Below are 19,144 nucleotides of genomic sequence, written 5' to 3'. Positions count from 1 at the left end.
AAGCTCTAGCAGCAAATGAGCACAATATGTCATGGAGAGCTTACAGAACTCTAAAGACCCATCACAGCAATACATTTAAGTAAGATTAGTCTTGTCCTTTTTTTCACTTAAACTCCTTTAAAGCAGGTAGTTAAATGATTTATTATGGGAGATGGGGATTTATATACAGTGCTGGTTTGTATTTCTATTTTGAAAGAGCAATTCTGATATTTTTTCATGAGGCTAGTTATGAAAGCATTGAAAGACAAAAATCTTTTTATTCAATACTAGGCGAATCAAATGTATTTATTGAAATCTTGCCTTTAAATAAAAAAAATGAAAAGTTTACTTCAGCTGCAAAGCAAAAAACCCCCGAAAAATGAAAATGTAAGTGGGAAATAAAAAATAGGAATATGAAGAGAAAGAAGGACAAAAAAGAAATTCTGTTAAGTATTTGAAAAAAAAAATCAGCTTCTTTTATTACACATACCATTGCACAGTACCAAATATAAAGCTAACCTTAAAAATATTTTAGGGTATTGTGTAAACATGATATTTTGGCTGTTTCTTATACCTACTGCAAATAAATATATTGGTTCAGGTTTACAGAATTTTTTTACAGGAAGTGCTTTGTAAATTGCAGATAATTTTATTTTGCAAGTTTCATTCTTAAAATTGTATTTTTAAGGCAGAAAGAAAAGTGCATTACTAAAAATCTGAAGATTGTGCAAAATATTTTCTAAGATTTCCTGTCATTGCAGATTATAATATATTAATATACAGAGGCAGTTTTTTGCACATCTGAATAGCACCGACAACTATGATTTTTCTTGTCCAGGTTAGCAAGTAAATGTTAAAATTCTGACTACTTTTGTGTGTAACTTGAGAAATAAGACTTTAAAAAACCTAGAAAGTCCTAGAAAGTGTAATTGATTCTTCTAATGTCTCAAAGTGAATGTAGCACGTCTGATGGTCATCTCTGAATAGAATAGAATAGAATAGACATCACTGAGTTTGGAAGATACATTCAAGATGATCCAGTTGAACCATCCACCCAGCACTGTCACCCCTAAACCATCACCCAGTGCCACATCCAGATGCCTCTTGCACAGCTCCGGGATGGTGATTCCACCATATCCCTGGACAATCTATTCCAGTGCCTGACCACCCTGACAGTTAAAACAATTTTTTCTAGTGTCTAATCTGAATCTCCCTTGTCTCAATTTAAGACCATTTCCTCTGGTGCTCTTGCTGCAGGAACTGTAGAAGAAACCAGCCCCACCTCAATACAGGTTCTTTCCAGGTGGTTGTAGAGAGTGATGAGATCCCACCTGAGCTTCTTCTCCTCCAGACTGAGCAAACCCAGCTCCTACAGTGATTCCTTACAAGACATGTACCCTATTAAAGAATCTCTCTGAATCTCCCTTTGGTTAAGCCTGTGGTTTCCCAAATATTCCAGTTTCCCTCCTAACCTCTCCTAGGCTCGTTTCAATCATAGTATCACTGCACCTGGGTGGCAGCTACCAATTACTGCTTCCTTGCTTGCCTTGTAAAAACAGTTGCTCAGTTGTCTTTTGTCACTCAGGACCTTTGGAGAGTAAGAACTGCCTTTTACAGATAATCCTGCTACTTTTTCTGCCCCTTTCATTTTAGTCTTACCAGTTATGAAATCCCTTCAGTATCTGAAGAGATTGACGTTCACAACCTACCTGTCCCATCGTTTTCCTGAAACTCACTTGCAATTGCCTTTTTTGCTATACATACACTATGCTTGCTCTGGTTTAAAAATTATAGAGCAATGACAACTACTATCTTCAGTATTTGCTTGAAGGTTTTCTCTTAAAGGTGTCTGTATTTAGTCCGATATATGATTTCCTTCATCTTGGCAGATGACTTTTTATAGTAGGATTTCAAAGGTAAGGCTGTTTTATAGATCACTTTATGTAATATTTAGAAAGCTGTAAGGACTTGCATTTAGAGTCTGTGAGAAAAATATTGAAGGGTGGTTCAGATCAGATCTATATTAATTTTTTGCTTCATCATTTACTATTTCTTATTCTAATCAATTCTGATTATTTAACTTAGCTAAAAATGTACTTCTGTGTACTAAAAAAGTACTTCTGTAGTTTTAAACTGTGTTTTTAGAACACTTCTGTATTCTAAAAAATACTTCTGACTGAAAATAGAATTTTTGTGTAACTAAAATTAACTTGGAAAATTTTTATTTTTATAATTGTTAAAATTTTTTCTAGTTTATTAACATTTACTATTTAGTTGTAGTTCAGTTTCTCGCTTCTTTTGATTAAACTCTGTCTTAATTTAGATTCAAACTATGTACTAGCATCTGTTTAATGAAAAATATTGGAATCTAATACTGTGCAAATTATTATAGTATAAAGAGTTGATTTGAAATGTTAAATTTGGTGAAGCCAAGTTTCAAACAAATTTTTTTTATGAAGTCCTTCATCAATGCTGGCACAGCAGTGTGAGAGATCCTCTCATTGCTGTACATCTGATGCAATTTGCCTACTGTCTTATTATTTTCAAAAGACGGTAATAAACCAGGTATTTCATAATTATGGAAAAGTACTGTGTCTTGTGTGACCAGCAGAATGTTCCTGCCTTGCACAAAATTAGAAATATTTCTCAAAACAGAATATTAGCCAGTTATCTTCTTTGAACAAGCATTGAACACTACATCTGGCTTAATTATTGTCTGCAGGAATTGCATAATGTTGTCAACTTGAAGTTCTGAGCAGAACCACGTGGGGGAAAAAGGGTTGTCTTTGAATTGTTTGAGTGGTGGATTACTCTCCTTTTCTGTGACCATGTTTCATATTGTAAGAATCCAAGCTCTAGATTTGATCTTGCCAGAGCTTGATCCATTCCAGCTTGTTAGCTACATGAAACAAATGGAGAGTCTAAGACCTGCAAGGTGTGATTTTTTTTTTTCTCTGCATTTTCTATATAAGCAGAGAAGATTTTTAGTAACCTTTGCATCAGTAAAATAGGTTCATTCTGTGTTGTGTGTCTGCTAGGATGTTTTCATGCTATAAAAAGGCATTCTGTTTCCCAGGGAGAGGAGAAGTGAGATGCTGTTGTAGTACCTGAAAACTCCCTCACAGACATAAGGTAGCTGATAGTGCAAAAAGCTGATAAGCATTAGCTAGGGGATTCTTGGAATCCAACAGCACAACAGAAAAACCTGTCTGTATTCTGGACATGTTTTGTGTTTGTAACAGCTACTGGTAGAAAAAAAAAATTAAAACTGCTTTGTTACCTGCATTGGAGTAATTTTATCCAATGGATATCCAAACATGGCAATAATAAAGATTCTGCACTGTTCTTGTTTTCCTTCAGTGACTCTTTTTTTTTTTTACGTTTCCAGGTATTATTCTTTGCCTTAGTGTATTTCTCTGTATCACATTACTTTTTTTTTTTTTCAATTTTTAACCCTTTCATCAATCCTCACAAGAAACATGTGTTTGTGAGGAGCAGCACAGGTGCATTATTCCATCCTGCATCCTTTACCCCTTAAATTCCTGACTTCAGTATAAATGGTTCTGTTGAGATTTTATTGCATAATAGTTTCATACACAAATAACTTCCTCATCTGATGTCGGGTGGCTTTTTTCAGTACCTAAAATCAATTAGTTGCAGTCTCAATTCTTGGCAACCTGAAATGATATCTTAAACATCTTATTGTGGTCCATGATAAATTGCTTTGGAACTATTCAGAATTCTTTTGCTGGAATCTAAGTTGCTGTTGCTGCTAAGGTCTCAAGCTTCTGTTTCTTTTAGCACATCTCTGCACCAGGTATTTTGGCTGACTTAGTAGTTCATAAAATACAGTCAGAAGGTTTGTTTTCTTAAAGGCATGTTGGTACCTTGGCTGCAACCACAGGAAGCTTTAGCCTTCATTTAGGCTATAGAGTGGAACTTGGAATTACTACCCTGTGCTTTTTATACTTTCTGCCTTTTTTAGCCAGTGGGGGGCATGGCTTGCTAACACTCTGCATGCTTCCAGCTATTGTTCCTTTTTCTGTTCGTCTATATGCTATGGCAACAAGTAAAATAAGAAAACAAGAGGACATGACAATAGGATTTAGCTTGATTCTTTGATTTTATTTTTTGTAGAAACAAAAAGTGTTTGAATTCCAAAACACTTCCCAGTGCTCAGCAGTGTTTAACTTTTCAAGCCAGAATTAATGTTTATCTTGCATTAATATGTGAATTGTTTTTCTGAAGAATTTGGCCAAACAAAATTATGCTTTCTATCCACTGCAGGAGATGGAAGATCATTAGCACTTGTTTTGGGAGCACCCTGATTTGATATTTTTTCCAATAGATTGGAATTGTGATTATGATCATCTCAACAACTTTGCCATTGTGATTTACCTGTTTTCCATGTTCAAATAACTCATCTGACCTTTACATCTTCTAAAAGTATTTTGCATGCACTTTGCCAAATTCTAAGTGAACTTTTTGCCACTTTACACTTCTCACAGCTGAAGTTCAAACTGCCTTCTCATTAATACCTTTTATATATTATTCTGGAACTATTTTTCCAGAACTATGGTGGTCAATCTACTCCACAATCTTACTGTTCATTCCAGAAATTACTCAAGTGGCCTTTACAGGATTTCAGAAACTTCTTGAAGAGCCTGAAATTCCCAAGTATTGTGAAATCTGTTTTTTTTATTTTTCCTATTAGGATGCAGCACAGATGCCAAGAAATCTGAGGAGCAATCTGCATCTGCAAGTGAAGAACTTTATCCTTTCTGCAGGGAGCCCAGTTATTTTGAAATCCCTACTAAAGAATGCCAGCAAGCTTCACAGGTAGCAGAGAGCACTATTCATGAAATTCCCACAAAAGATACCCAAAGCTCCCATGCAGCAGCTTCAGGGCATGCTTCCTTTACCATTGAATTTGATGACAACACTCCAGGAAAAGTAAAGATCAAAGATCATGTGACAAAATTCACGTCGGAGCAGCGCCACAAGTCGAAAAAACCGTCTTCCTCCAGCGGTCAGGACCTGCCGGGGCTGCAGACGGTGATGATGGCTGCCGAGAGCAAAGTGGCAGATTGGCTTGCACAGAACAATCCTCCGAGAATGATATGGGAGCCAACAGAGGAGGACTCCAAAAGTATTAAGAGTGACGTTCCAGTGTACTTGAAGAGGCTGAAAGGTAAAGTGTATAATTGCAGCGATGCTTAGTTCTGAACGCAGCAATTCCTGGCCAGCATGCAGAGGATCCCTGAGCCCATGTGGAGTTCAGATCAAATCACAGATACTCCACATGGGTGCAAGGGTCTGGGCTGGGAAATTTTATTGCTGAATTAAGTCTTACAAAGAGCATAAGAAACCAAATGCTGAATCATTTTACAATCAATATGCTAATTGGAGATGTTCTAGTGTGGCTGAAAACATCAGGTATTTAAACATTGATCTTGAAAAAGAAAAGGAAAAAAACCAAAATTTAGTTAGATTTTATATATCTCAGTTTTTCTCATGAAGTACTTTAAAAACATGAATTGCTTTTTAGAATAAAAGCTCTGAAGTTCATTTATTTATGCTTTTAGCAACTCTTTCGATAGCATATCTTATGTGATTATTTGTGTGTTCTAAGAAAATAATTTATGGCAAAGAATGCATCATATACTCATTCTGCTTCTATGGATCATGTTTGGTGGAATCAAGTTTGAGTCAGGAATCAGACATAAAGGAGGAGCTTCAATTTTTATACTCAGCTTGTGGACTATTGTATTCAAATGAGTGCTGCTGTTGAATGGAGTTCCAGGTGATCATACATGTTAATTTATTGCAGACAGTGACATTTCAAATGAATTTAAATAAAATGTTACACATGACAAGTGTACTTTCTCTTGAGTGTCACTTAATGGAATAGAGAAGCAGATAGTTTTGATGTTCAGATGAAGATTCCAGTACCATTCAAACTTTCATACTGAAAACTTCTGATGAACTTTTTCAAGTCTGTCTTATTTTCCACTTTTAATTTCAGCTGGTTAACCCTACAATTCTCATTTTCCATGGCTCTGCAACATTATCATGTCTAGTTCATAAACCAGCTAGGACTGGGTACAACATTCTTTGCGTTATTGATGAAAAGTCTGCTTTTTAAGGCTGACCCTTTCAAATTTAACTAAAAATAAAATTCTGAAAGCAGAATTAGATTAATGTGCTGGCATAAAGACAATAGTATATTATTTCTTCCAGTGTAAATCACATTCTTTTTCCTTCATGTAAACGTATTATATTCATAAACATTCTTTAACATGCTAGCTGTGACACTTTGATAAATAGAAGGGGCTTTGTTTATAAACCTTTTCCTGACAGAAACTTCTCAAAGTCTGATTAATTTTCATCTGAAAGAGGTGTAAGTTATGGGATGCATATGTCCCTAATAAATATCTGAATTTTGTAATCTTCTATGGCCTGTTTGTATGCTCATTCATTAGTTTTATTTTTAGATAGTACATATACCTATGTGCTTTAAAAGTTTGTTTTTTTTAAACTCAAAGCTTTTTTTTTCTCCTCAACTTTTTCTTATAATATTCTGTACTGAAGTCCCACTGGTAAAATTAGACTATATGACTTTCACTGTGATGTTGATACTGCTTTATTATTATTTGGAAATATATGAAGCATCACAGAATTTTTGTAGACACTATTCTAACAAGTAGAAAACAGGAATGTAAGTTGGGATTTCAGCTGTGTTTTCAGTGGTGTTAGTCTAATAAGTAAGATTAGCCAGTATGTAATTGCTTACTGTTTAACTGAACAGTAGCTGTGTATCCTAATATTTAAATGAGAAAATCTTAAAAAAAATGTTGAGAATCAAAAATACAGAAATTGGACATTATATAAATATATTTAAAAATATATAAATATATACATATGTTAAAAATAAATATAAAAATATATATATACAAGCAGAATTTGATCTAAAAGAGTTCAGAGAGGATGAAAGTGTTCCTTCTCAGGTACTGAGCTAAAACTTAGGAGCATTTATACTTTCATTGTACATGAGGTTTCTCTGTGTTAAATACACTTACTATGTGTAAGTATACAACCTTTGTACATTTTCAGGTATCATTGCAAAGTACATCTTTAGGTGTATGTATGATTTATTAAATATGTAATCCTTATTCATAGATCTCAGAGTAGTTCATGGAATGAATTAGTAATAACAACCATTTTACTTGCACACGTCAGATGCTGAGCGGAGTGAATTATGGAAAAACTCATTGCTCTTCTTGGAAAGAGTAATAAAGAATTCAATCCAAGTTTAAGTAGACATTTCTCTTGATAAACTGTTGTAAATGTGAGAGGAATCCAGCAATATGAACTGTGGCTCTCTTTCCACTGTCGGAAGGACTTCATTAAGGTTTTCTTTTTCCTCTTAACCCTGCCTGGAATGTGTCAGTAGTCATTTATAATGAACTGGCTCTGTAACAAGACTGATATAATTCAAAAACATACTATAGTACAACTGGTAAAAAACTGGCTTTTGTATGTCACTGGTAAGTATTCACATATGAGAATACTGGGGAAAGGATACTTCAAATGCACTGCTGTTACTGATCAGCTTTGAAAATGTTTCATTGTTTGACTTGTAGCAAGTTGATTGCATTTCCAGGAACTGTACCAAATTTGCAGAGCCAGGTACTGAAAGCTGTTGGAGTTTAAACAGAAATCCACTTTGAAATAATTTCCTTCTTAGTTTGCTGCTTGGCTTTTTTTTGTTGATGTAATGTTGTGGTCTTTCTTTGTTTCACTGTGCTATGTCTTGTTTTGTTTTGCTTGTAGGGAATAAGCATGATGATGGCACACAAAGTGATTCAGAAAATATTGGTGCACACCGGCACTACAGTAAACGGGCAGCACTTGAAGAGCACTTAAGGCACCATCATACAGAGCTGAAAAAGTCACACCAGAAAGTCCATTCCACAGAAAAGCAGCAAGAGCAAGCTGGTTTGAGTCAGACTGCCTTTATGATTGAGTTTTTTGATGAAGACCATCCTCGCAAGAGACGTTCTTACTCTTTTTCTCAGAATGTAGGAGCTCTATGCCCAGAATCTCCATCTCCAACATCTCATGCACGAGCTGAAAGAGTGAAACCTGCATCAGGAGAAAAAGTCCCTTCACCTGTGCAAGCTAGCTCATCACATCACAGAGCAGTACATGGTGTTCATGCCAAACTTCTAAACCAGAAATCAGAAGAATCCTCTGCTGCGTTACCTGCCTTACAAGCTGCATTGTTAAGGAGTTCAGGAAGCCTTGGCCATAGGCCTAATCAGAACCAGGAGATGGACAAAAAGTTGAAGAGCCAACATATTTCTGCTGCTAGTGAAAAGGACAATGAGGATGACCAGAGTGACAAAGGTACTTACACTATTGAGTTGGAAAATCCCAATCCTGAAGAAGTGGAAGCCCGCAAAATGATTGACAAGGTGAGAAACCTGAAATGCATTCTGATGTTACGAGTGTTATGGGATGTGTGGGTAGCTCTCTACCCCTTCAGTTCTGCTTGTTAAAGCTGCTGCAATAGCACAAGTTTTTAAACCAGTCTATAATGTTGAAATATGAAATGTCATAAGAGCAGCAGCAGGCATTTGGCTAAACATTATTCCTTCTTGCTTACTGCTGCTGTCTTAAAGTTTGGTAGTTTTAATGTGTTTCCAAAAGATTTCAGTACCAGGCACCAAAAATCATTTAACCATAAAAAATACCAGGCACCAAAAAATCATTTAACTGGTACTTTTATGAGGGTGGTTCTTGTGGAAATACTCAATTGTTCTTGAAAGCCTATCGTCTCTGGTTTTCATTACATAAACTGGTTCCATCCAAATTATCATATAGATTGCAAATGATTTCTATACTTATTTAAAAAGTATATTCAGTAAAAGAAACTTAAATTTCAGTGTCAACTATAAAGAGTAAGTATGAAAATGCATTGATTTTCCAAATGTGTTTATATGATAGCACTGTAAATTTCTTAGTTTGTTTATGGGTAACAATAGAAATATCAATAACAATAAAAATTGTATTTGCAGTTTAAAAACTGCATTGAATAACTGTTCTTTGGATTCAGCAGGAAGATATGGATAGCAGAAGCTATGTTTAATCATGTTACTTAACATGAATTGAAATAGTTTTTTTTCTGGTTTTCTTGTGTTTTCCTAGGTAATCTGTCATGGTAGAATGCCTGCGTCTGATTCTAGGCTAGGGTTTTGCTAATTTAACAGTAAATTCATCACTTACTTGTTTTAGAATTATCTAAGGATTTATTTGCATGTCTAAAACTTTCCAGAGATGAACAAATACATTAATAATTTAGAATCAATTTTGGCTAGTGTTGAAAACTGTGTTTTGTAAGACAAGCTAGCTTCACTTGTTTGATTTTGTAAAAAAATTCTGAAGTAGCAGGGCAATGGGCCATTTTATTGTAGATGATTTTCTTTTAAAAAAGGTGTTTAAAGGGATTAAAGGGTGTCACCTTCAATAAAATAATAAAGATAATAGTTTCACCTCTTACGGATTCTGAAAAGGAAATTTTTGACTTCTTTGAATCAATGTTCAAAAAAACAACTAGGAACTAAAGGCATTCCAAATGAAGCAAGTAAAGAATGACAAATTTCTACATTTATTCTTAAATTATAAATCTTCAACTAAATTGCATCAGAAAATTTGTAAATTGAGTTTTAGCTAAATATAGTAGTTCAACAGGGTTTTTGGAAACGATACGAAGTAATAACTATTTTCTATTTGAAAATAGATAATTTATGTAGTTGATAAAAACGTTAATTCTGTCTTATATTTATAATCATAGAGTATGCTGAGTTGGAAGGGACCCATTAGGATCATTGAGTCAAACTCTCAGCCCTACACAGCACATTCTAAGAATCACACCACATGCCTGAGAGTGTTATTAAAATTTCAGCTTTTTTGTGGCCTTCAGTACCCATTCAGATTATCTAAAGTCAGTTTTTTGTTTGAAGCAAATCTCTCCTGTTACAGGAGATATTCAGGAACAGGAAGTGAGTGGAAGCCTTAAGAATGATAGTAAAGTATTGCTTAATAACCTTAGTGTTATATAAAAGCTTCTGGGTATCATAAATTTCCCTTACTGCTAACTTTAAAGGTGTCACCACTAGGTATTAAAGATTTCCTATGAAGCAAAGCAGAGATGTTTTTTCTTCAAAGTCTTCTGTATCATTTCACTTAGTATCTGTGTTGAAATCTTATGAACACTATATTTTACATCCAGTTCAAAGAGCCCTGCTATGCAATTCTTATTTGATTTGGGAATATGAAGTAGTATGTTACTATTTTTATGAAGTGCTGAAAAACAGCCAATGAAGAAAATCTAAACCAAATGTAAGCCAAAATTTTGTCCTCCAGCTGAGCTCAGCTTTGCTTCCCTCCTATTTTAAATTGCTAATGCTTTGGATAATCTTTGCCGAAGGGGGATGAGTGAGGTATAAGACAAGGACTTTGTTAGCCTGTTGACTCCTGTGCTTCTTTATTGAGGATTTAAAAGAATTATTGGTATACATCTTATAAATTATTTCAGTATAATCACTCTTTCATTGTTGGCAAGTCATTCCTTTTTCTGAGTAGTTACTATGTCCGCTCAATTGAGTAATTTAAGAGTGTCCCTTGGGTCCAAAGTTTAATTGAAATTCAAGAGTTTAATTTGCTAGGATTGGGATGAAAATGCACTACAAATAGCAAGGACCACTCTCTAAAACATTTGCACAAATAATGCATTCTTCTGAGTAGCAATTTCCATTAGAATGGTGCTAAAATTTGTGTGTGGTCTACCTGAAAAATTTAATTGGGATAAAGTACTTCTGGGTTTGGATATTTCCTCCCTTTTGTTGGAGGAAAGGATGAGAATGACCAAAATATCCAAAGATTACTCCCAAGTGTGACTCATTCTTAGCCTCAGCCTTAATTTTCTCTGGAAAGGAACATAAGAGGAAACCACAAATGCAAGAGTAGTATTAACTTGTAAAAAATCAAGGTGAGATTATTAATGCTTCTTTACATTAAGAATCCAAGAGAAACATGCAGGAAGTCAAAGTTAAAATTCTCAGAAAAAAAAATACATCTCTCTGTGTAATTCTAAGAAAAGGGGAGTAAAAATCTTAATGTTGAGCTGTATTACTTCCTTCAAAAGTAGTATTTTTGCTTAGTGTAGACTTTTGCTAAAGGTTCAAGGAAATAGTCTCAAGAAGAATAGATACTTGTGTGAAATTATTTTTAAAAGTCAGAAACTATGCTGTCCTGCTTATTCAGCATCTTTATTTCATTTAGATTGCTAAGGATAGAGTTCTTCCTCTGGTGCTCTTTCAGCCTCTAAGAAAAAGGTATTGTCACTATAGCAGAAAAGGAGTAGAATAGCAAATGATAGAACCTTTATTTCTCAACCATTTTAAAGCCTGACTTTTGAGAAGAAAATGTGAGAAAAGTGCATTATCAGAAAGAAAGAAAGAGGAAAACATAAGTTACAGACAAAAGCTTTCTAATTTTGATTCTTTTCCCTAAAAAAGAGGGGTAATCACATATCTGCAGTCATGACTGTATTAGGGTGAATGTCTTCTACTTACCTAAAATGAAGTTTTCAAATACATTATTGCTTGTGTCTTATACAACTTTCAAAGATTTTAAAAAAAAAAAAGGTTTTATTTTAAGATTAAAAAATGCAGTACATATGCAGAGTTGTCAATTGTAAATGTTCAAAGATGATGCAAGTTAAAATTTATGGTTGTGTCTTTATGTTCTTTATGAATAGAGAATACTTGAAAAATAGCACTAAATTTTGCTTCCTAAAAGTCCTTTCAGTAGTCAATCCTTTTTCTGCATCCAGGTGTTCAAATGTCACTTAAATTCCTCGAGAAGTATGAATTTGTTAGTAGGCTAAGGTTTAGAAAATAAATATATTTATAACATGGGAAGAAAAATATATGATGGATCTCTCTGTATACTTGTAGAGCTCTTTTTAAAATTCCTTGCTGCTAACAGCCTAGTACAAAATGAAGGAAATTCAGGATCTTGACTTAATTTAGAACATGTTTTCAGTGTTAAGTTTACCATATAAAATACATGAGTTATTGGGGTTCGCTGTTATTTGTCTCTGCCCCGATATGGGAAAGGTGGTTCTGGGCAGGCCGCGCTTCGAAGGACGAGTCTGGACTCTTGAGTTTTTGGTCTTCAATCTTGTTTATTAATTCTTGAATGGGAATCTGTTCTGAAAGACAATTGTTATAAAATGGAATCTCTTTATTCTTTTTACTCCCAGGATATATCTGTTCATACCACATTGTAATGTTGGCTAATGTGTTTTGAAGGAGGGTTTACTTTTGAATGTTGTGTCTTCACTTCAGGTGTTCATAAAGTTTGTATAGCAGATCTTGTCTTCTCTGTTGTTAAAAATTTATCAATAACCTTGCAGATTGTTATTATAGTTTCTCTGGTTATGGAGTTAACATTCATATTATGGACTGCACTCAGCAATTTTTTCAGTATTATAAATGAAAAAACTACCTGGGAAGAATTGATGGGTAGGGAATAAGTTAAGAGAAAAAAAAAATCTCAGTATACTTCAATGACTCTTTAAGGAACCAAGGTAGATGTATCTATTTTGAGAAAATCTCTTTCAGGTCTCCTGTCCTTTCACACTCTCTGGGTTTAATTGCTTTTACCATTGCTTCAGCAGTTTCTTTGAGAGAAATGCCCTGAGCCCTACAGAGTGTCTTGTTTGCAGAGTGACTATTTTATGAGTACAGTGCTGAAAAAGCAGTAGACCGCTTGAAGCCTAGCCAATCATCTGAGCTTATAAATTTTGTCAAGAGTTCAGAGGATGTTTGTCACCTTTTGTTCTTACAAGGAAAGGAGTTTTACAGTCTCTAAACTTGTTGTTGCCTTTTTAATTTGGATTCCTAAAGAAAATTAATTCTTCACAGTAGCAAACAGGGACAAAAAATGTATGCATGTAAATATGTAACTGGTGTCTGGTAGGAGGAAGCTCTTAGACTTGGCATGTTGATCCTTTTCATTCGCTTATGTGGCTTTTTTTATACCACAGCATCTTGCATGTGATCCTATAACGTGGATATAGAGTTAAAATTATGTAAAGAGCTTCTGTGAAAATCCATGGCTATTCATGAGACATTTCCTCACAGAACACAGTGTGTTTGCCTGGGATGGCCCAGACAACTGCCAAGAACAAGCAAAACCTATTAAAATGAAACTCCTCAGAAGCAGCTTGGTTAAACACCGTTCATGTAGTAACTAAACACAAAGTGAGCTGAGGTGTTGTACTCTTATCTCACTTTGCGAAAGCTGAGAAAAAACGTTTGCCTTTTGTCTTTTCTCTATGATCAATAACTGACTTCGAAGGGCCGATTTACTGTGTATTATGAGTGCCTGAACTACCTTCTGTGGAAGAATTGTCAGGAGCTCAGCGTGAGCACCAAATGCAGCCTTACTGAGATGATCTGCCGAGACAATCTGAAGCCTCTTCCATTTACTTGCTCTCTGGAGTCCTCTTTTGCCATAAATCAATCTGAGTGTGGTTTATTTACAATTTCTTCTTTCTTAGTACCCCCTGTGCTCAAATCCTGAAATCCTGCTTGTATTTTCAAAATCATACTTATTCCCTTTTTTTTATACATTTGGTTTTTGCTGATCTGACTATATCAGTTTACAGCTCAGTTTCTGAAACATACTTTTGACTTCTATGACAAACAAATACGCTTATGATCTTCCTTTCTCCTAAAAGATTATGAAACACAATTGCTATCATAGTTTACATTACCATTACTTTACAATGACAAATACCTTATTTCAAATTTAATCATTTGTTCCCTGTTAATTTTGCCATGATCCTTCTTTAATGCCTTGTACAGTGTAGCCCCCTTTGCTCATTGCTCTGCTTTGATTTTGTTTTTTTTAACTGTTCATCTTTGAATTCCCTTGTGTGTTTCTTGTCATTGGGTTTCATTCTGTTCCTTTTGTACAGATTGCCTACACCAAAATTAATAGCATTCGAATAATGATATTTTTAAAATATGTTTCTAGATTACATCCCTGACAGTTGTTAGGATCTAAAAGAATAGCAAAAAAGTTATTGAAATTTTTTTTTTTTCAAATACCATCATTAATGAATAGGAATTTGTAATATTTATTTGTTGGTTTTCTGTTAATTGATGGTATGGGTAATTACTGTACTTCCTTTTCATTAAGACTTCAGCAGTAAGACTAGTGGGGAAACTTTGTAAACTAAAAATTTTAAAACTAGATAGGATTCTTCAGAATTTCCCATTCTAATATACATAATTTGCTGTAAAACTGAGTGAACGTATCTATTAGAAGTCTCAAATTAAAGTTTTTTTTCCATTTATATCAGTATCCTAAGTAATTTGGATGAGCAACTAGCTCTGTGGTCATTAAGTACTGAATAATTACGGTATTGTAGAACTGCAGTGTGATTTTCTTACACCATGAAACAGTTTAAAGGCAAAGCAAGTATGAAGTCCAGATATTATGAACTTGGAAAAGCATCTAAACGAGATACAACTGAGAAAAGATTATTTTCTTAGTCAAGAGCTTTCAAGTTTATAAAAAGCACATAGGAAGAACAGCAGGTGAGGAGTGGGTTAGCAAACCATTGTCTTCCTTCTTATTCAGAAAAACGGTTCCTATTGCCATTCTTTTTTGTGTGACCAGTTTTATTTTTATTTCTTGGAAGTATTGCACCTACTGAGAAAGAAAATTGACTTCCATGATTTTAAAGAATCATCTTGATAATTAATTCTAAAGTCATTATGTTTACCTCTAGTACAGTTCATCTGTGCTACAAAAAAATATTCATTCATCTACTTTGGGACAGAAGGGAGAGTGAACAAGACCAATTCCTGATCACTAAAGCTAGCTTGTGTTAGAGCTGTGTTGCAGCTATGGTGATGAGCAGGTGAACTCTGAGTCATGAGCTGTTGTCACAGGGAAGTGTATATGACCTGCCAAAAGAGACTACTCTGCTTTCTGCAAAATTATGCCTTGCCAAAGAGACCAAGGCCTGGTTCAGACTTGGTGCTGTAACTCACGCTGTCTCTGAAAATATTCCAGTACCTTTTGCAAGATCTGCATCTTGCTTTTATTGTGTTAGATAGATTTTGTTAATTCTTGGATTTGGTTGGATAAAGAATTTTAACAATTGCTGGTTATTACAGATAAGGTTGTATTCTCAGAATATTGGAAAAACTGTTGCAGCTATAAAGTGATGAAATTTGTGAATATCCTCATTAGGTTACAGTTGTTTTGCCATTAGTTTGTGCATATTTTCCTTCTGTATTTTTTCAGGGCAAGTTTGCATTCCAGCAAGTAACAAGATAGTGCTTTCAGAGTTGCTATAGTTTTAGCCTGCTGTTTTGCCCCCTTGTTACTGCAGAATGTAAATGGATTATCATAGGGGATCTTTGGAGGACTTACTTCACTGCTTTGAAATGGAAGAGTATGTACCAGGGGCTCACCTTTTCCCTGCTGCTCTGAGATACTTGGGGCTTTCTCAAAACTTTGCTCTAGGAAACCTGAGATGCTACGTTATTATGTAAGATTGCTGTTATTATGGAGCATAGATTCACTTAAGGACCTGAAAAGGAGATGTCTAGTCCAACCCCCTGCTCAAAGATGCTTTGAGGTCTGCCAGGTTGCCCAGGACTTTATCCATTTGGGTCTTCATGCCCTACATGGGCAGAGACTAGGCAAGCTTGCTTGACTGTCCTCAGAGTGAAAAAACTTCTTCATACCCTGTCTCATCTGACATGAGTTCTCCCTTGTCCCCCTGCAGTGTAGCACTGTGAAGAGCCTGGCTGTTGTCTTGGTATGCTCCCCATTGTACTTGGGGAGCTGCTGTTAGGCAACCCCAAAGATTTCCCAGCTCCAAAATGATCAAATCCAGCTTCCTCAGACTCTCCCCACAGGTGAAATGCTCTGGTCTTTGCCATCTTGGTGGCCCCTGCTGAGCTACCAAGTTAGACAATGTCTGTCCTGTATCACCTGTTAATCCATTTGCATAAGGGACCAGTTGGAATGCAGGTTAGACAAAATTACCTCAAGAACATTTCATAGATGGGTCTTGACTTTCTACAGCATGTCTTCATTCCCATGCATTTAAAATGTCCTGATTCACAATGGAAATTGTTTCATGCTTCATAACAATAAAGAAGTTATTTTTTAACACCACCAACAGTTTACACAACGTTTGTGTCTGTTCTACATTACAGCCATGTGGCATAGATCCTGCAAGAACCCCATGAAATGGTGGAAATTGGTGGGGTGTCTAGATTTTTGTCTGTCAGTCAACTTTCAGAGTTTCTGTGAAACTTTTCATCCTGGTTTTTGTTCTGTAACTTCATGAAACTTGAAACAACCAGGATGAAACAATGTAATCTTCCTGCAAAAATATAATTTAAGAAAAATAAACAATAGGACAGAGCAGGGCAAAAAACCTTTAGCTTTCCAGAATGATTGCTTGTAGGAAGCAGGTGTCTTAAAAATACCTTTCTCTGGTAGTTTCAGTTTTAAATTACACCTGTTAAAAAAAATGCATGAGTATTGTTGCTTTTTAATATTTCTAGGAATTATTGTACTTATTGTATTAAAAAATTGTATTTATTTATTCTTTTTACATTACTCCTCATTCCCCAGATTCTCTCTCAAAAAAAAAAAAAAAGAAAGAGGCAAAATCAGAGTCTTGTGAAAGTCCCTGTGTTTACAGTGCTATTTAAAAAGGGTAAATTAATTAGGAAACCTTTTTTGCATTGACAGCTGTGTGGTGGATATGTATGATTTGTGATGGTTAGTCACATACACAGAATACATAGGATTATTTTACCTCCTTTATCAGAAATGAAGGCTTGCTTCTCATTTTCAAACAGCCTGATGTGTCCAAATCTGCATTGTATCTGTATTGATTGAGGAACCTGCCTTCATCCTTTTCTTCCCTGTAATGCAGTTAATCAAAATGTATTTCATAGTTGCTTCTGACAAATACAAGCTTTACAGAAAGAAACTTCAGTCTTTTTGTCTAAATAGATGAGAGATACAGCAAGAGGTGTCATCAGCATTTCCTCAGAATTCTCTTGGTTTCATTAAATTATCTCCTAGACCTCCCTTAAATTACTTTGCAGTCATGAAGGTATTTAAAGAACAGAAACATCTAAAGAATTGAAAGCCTTGAAAAATGTAATCTAGTCTTTGTAGGAAAATACAAGTCTCTATCCATTCAGGCTTCAGTCACAACAGCCCACTGTTTGCACACATGCCATATTTTATCAGCCCAGAAAGTACAAATTGCATTTTCGAGATGGTAGAGAGATGATTTCCAGCAGAAACATTCAGGTTATTCCATGGCTGTTTCTGTTGAGGGTATATTCTCATTGTTTGATAAATGGAGTAAGTGGATTGGTTAATCCTGAAATTCTGATATTGAAATTGCTTTTCTGCAGGTATGTGACAGATGTGTAAGTAATGATCTACATTTTTATCAAATACTTGAGTTGTTTTATTTTGTGAATAGTTTTAGTACTTAAGTTCTTAATTATGTGTTACTAACAGTCTTTTCAAGGGTTTTTTATATATCAGAAATCTGCAATTTAGTCTTTGAGCTGCATCACACTTAGGTGCATCTTTTCTTTCTTCCGGGAAGAGGAGCTTTGCAGTTGTATAGCAGTGGAACTTAGGGCAGATGCATTCACAAAGCAAACCTAGAATGACATTGTAGTACAAAAACATACTTTTATTGAAGAAGATGTTTTGCTCTTCTTTCCAATAATGCTGCCCCCGATTATTTTGCTTATCTCCTCTATAAGCAGAATATCCCCAAATATTCTGCTTATTCCCACTGTATAGAGAGAAGGAATATTAGGAGTGCTATTACTTGGGTTTTAGTGATATTCATATTACCTTTCACAGAAAAAATTAAGCAATATTCAAATTTGGTTTTGCAGTAATTTCAGTAATAGAAGAAGAATAACAAAATTTGCTTAAACATGAGTTCAGTACTAGAAAAGGTAAGACTGAAAGAAGCATTACTTCTGATAAAAGTAAAGAAATTTGACATGGTAAATGAATGTGCTGTCAGATAAAAGGAAGCAACTTATAAGCAGCAATTTGCTGCTGTAGTCCCAATTAGATATGAAAGTGTAGAATTCATATTTTCCTTCTGGTGCTTATGTGATAATACCAGAATTTATTTTCATTAAAAGAACATATAAATTTCTGTAATCAATGAAACTATGATGCACAAAGAAAAAAGTCTGCAGAATAGTGATATAGTCAAAGAAAGGTGTCAGTGGACCGTAACTGGTTTTTATCTTCAGAAATTGCTACAACTGTACAAATCAAAAGTATATCATGAAAGCAAAAATTTAAGTTTTAACACTATTTCTATAAAAAGAAAACAATGTTTTGTAAATGTTTTGTTAAGCAACTTCTGATCCAGAGACTATAGAAATTATTTATGTATAAATTGAAAATTTGGAGAGCGTTGCCTGAATTTTAAGATGTCAGGAAAGCAGGCTTTTCTCATGAGAGCAAAAAAACAAATCCAGTGCATCTGAGAAAATTTCCTCAGGTCTAAATGTAGTAATGCTGTAGCAAGGTCTTCCTGTACAGTTAGCATAAAGAGTTAAATAACAGGGTGCTTAACTGTTGTTTTTTCCTTTGTCTGCTTCTCAGAAGCTGACAACATTATGCTTTGTGGCCATCTAGTGGTGAATCCATTTTGAAGACACTAACCTTGTTCAGAATTGTAATAAACCAGTCCTCTAGCTTTGCTGTGCAAAACTGAATTACAGCACACTTTTGGAGAAAAAAAAATTCTGTACACCTTTTCCTGTTCTGCACTGGTAGTGTTTGTTACAGGAAAATAACATCTGTGAAGATGACAAAACAATTTTTGATGTTAACTGTTAATTTTTGGCAACTAGTTTTAATGTGGAAGGTTAATTTTATTCTGTATTTTTTTTAATGTCTAAGCCTTTAGTATTAAAGTTGTGAGTTTATTTCTTAGGCAGAAATTAGCAAATTTTATAAGTTACATGTTTACAAGATACAGATATTTTCTAAAATG

At 34.8% G+C, this 19,144-nt stretch overlaps 1 protein-coding gene across 6 annotated transcripts in view; it reads left to right on the top strand.

Moving 5' to 3' along the window:
• CEP170 (centrosomal protein 170) overlaps nucleotides 1–19,144 on the top strand; it is a 94,152-nt gene that overhangs the window by 40,182 nt on the left and 34,826 nt on the right. For all 6 annotated transcript variants that reach the window (XM_041477146.1, XM_041477144.1, XM_041477142.1 and 3 more), the window contains exons 8-9: nucleotides 4,694–5,170; nucleotides 7,813–8,456. In XM_041477146.1, coding sequence (XP_041333080.1) covers nucleotides 4,694–5,170; nucleotides 7,813–8,456 — 1,121 coding nt within the window. The remainder of the gene's footprint in view (nucleotides 1–4,693; nucleotides 5,171–7,812; nucleotides 8,457–19,144) is intronic.

The sequence above is a fragment of the Pyrgilauda ruficollis genome, unplaced genomic scaffold (genome assembly GCF_017590135.1).
Source record: "Pyrgilauda ruficollis isolate IOZ18807 unplaced genomic scaffold, ASM1759013v1 scaffold4, whole genome shotgun sequence".
Lineage (NCBI taxonomy): Eukaryota > Metazoa > Chordata > Aves > Passeriformes > Passeridae > Pyrgilauda > Pyrgilauda ruficollis.
This window is presented reverse-complemented; position numbering and strand designations above follow the sequence as displayed.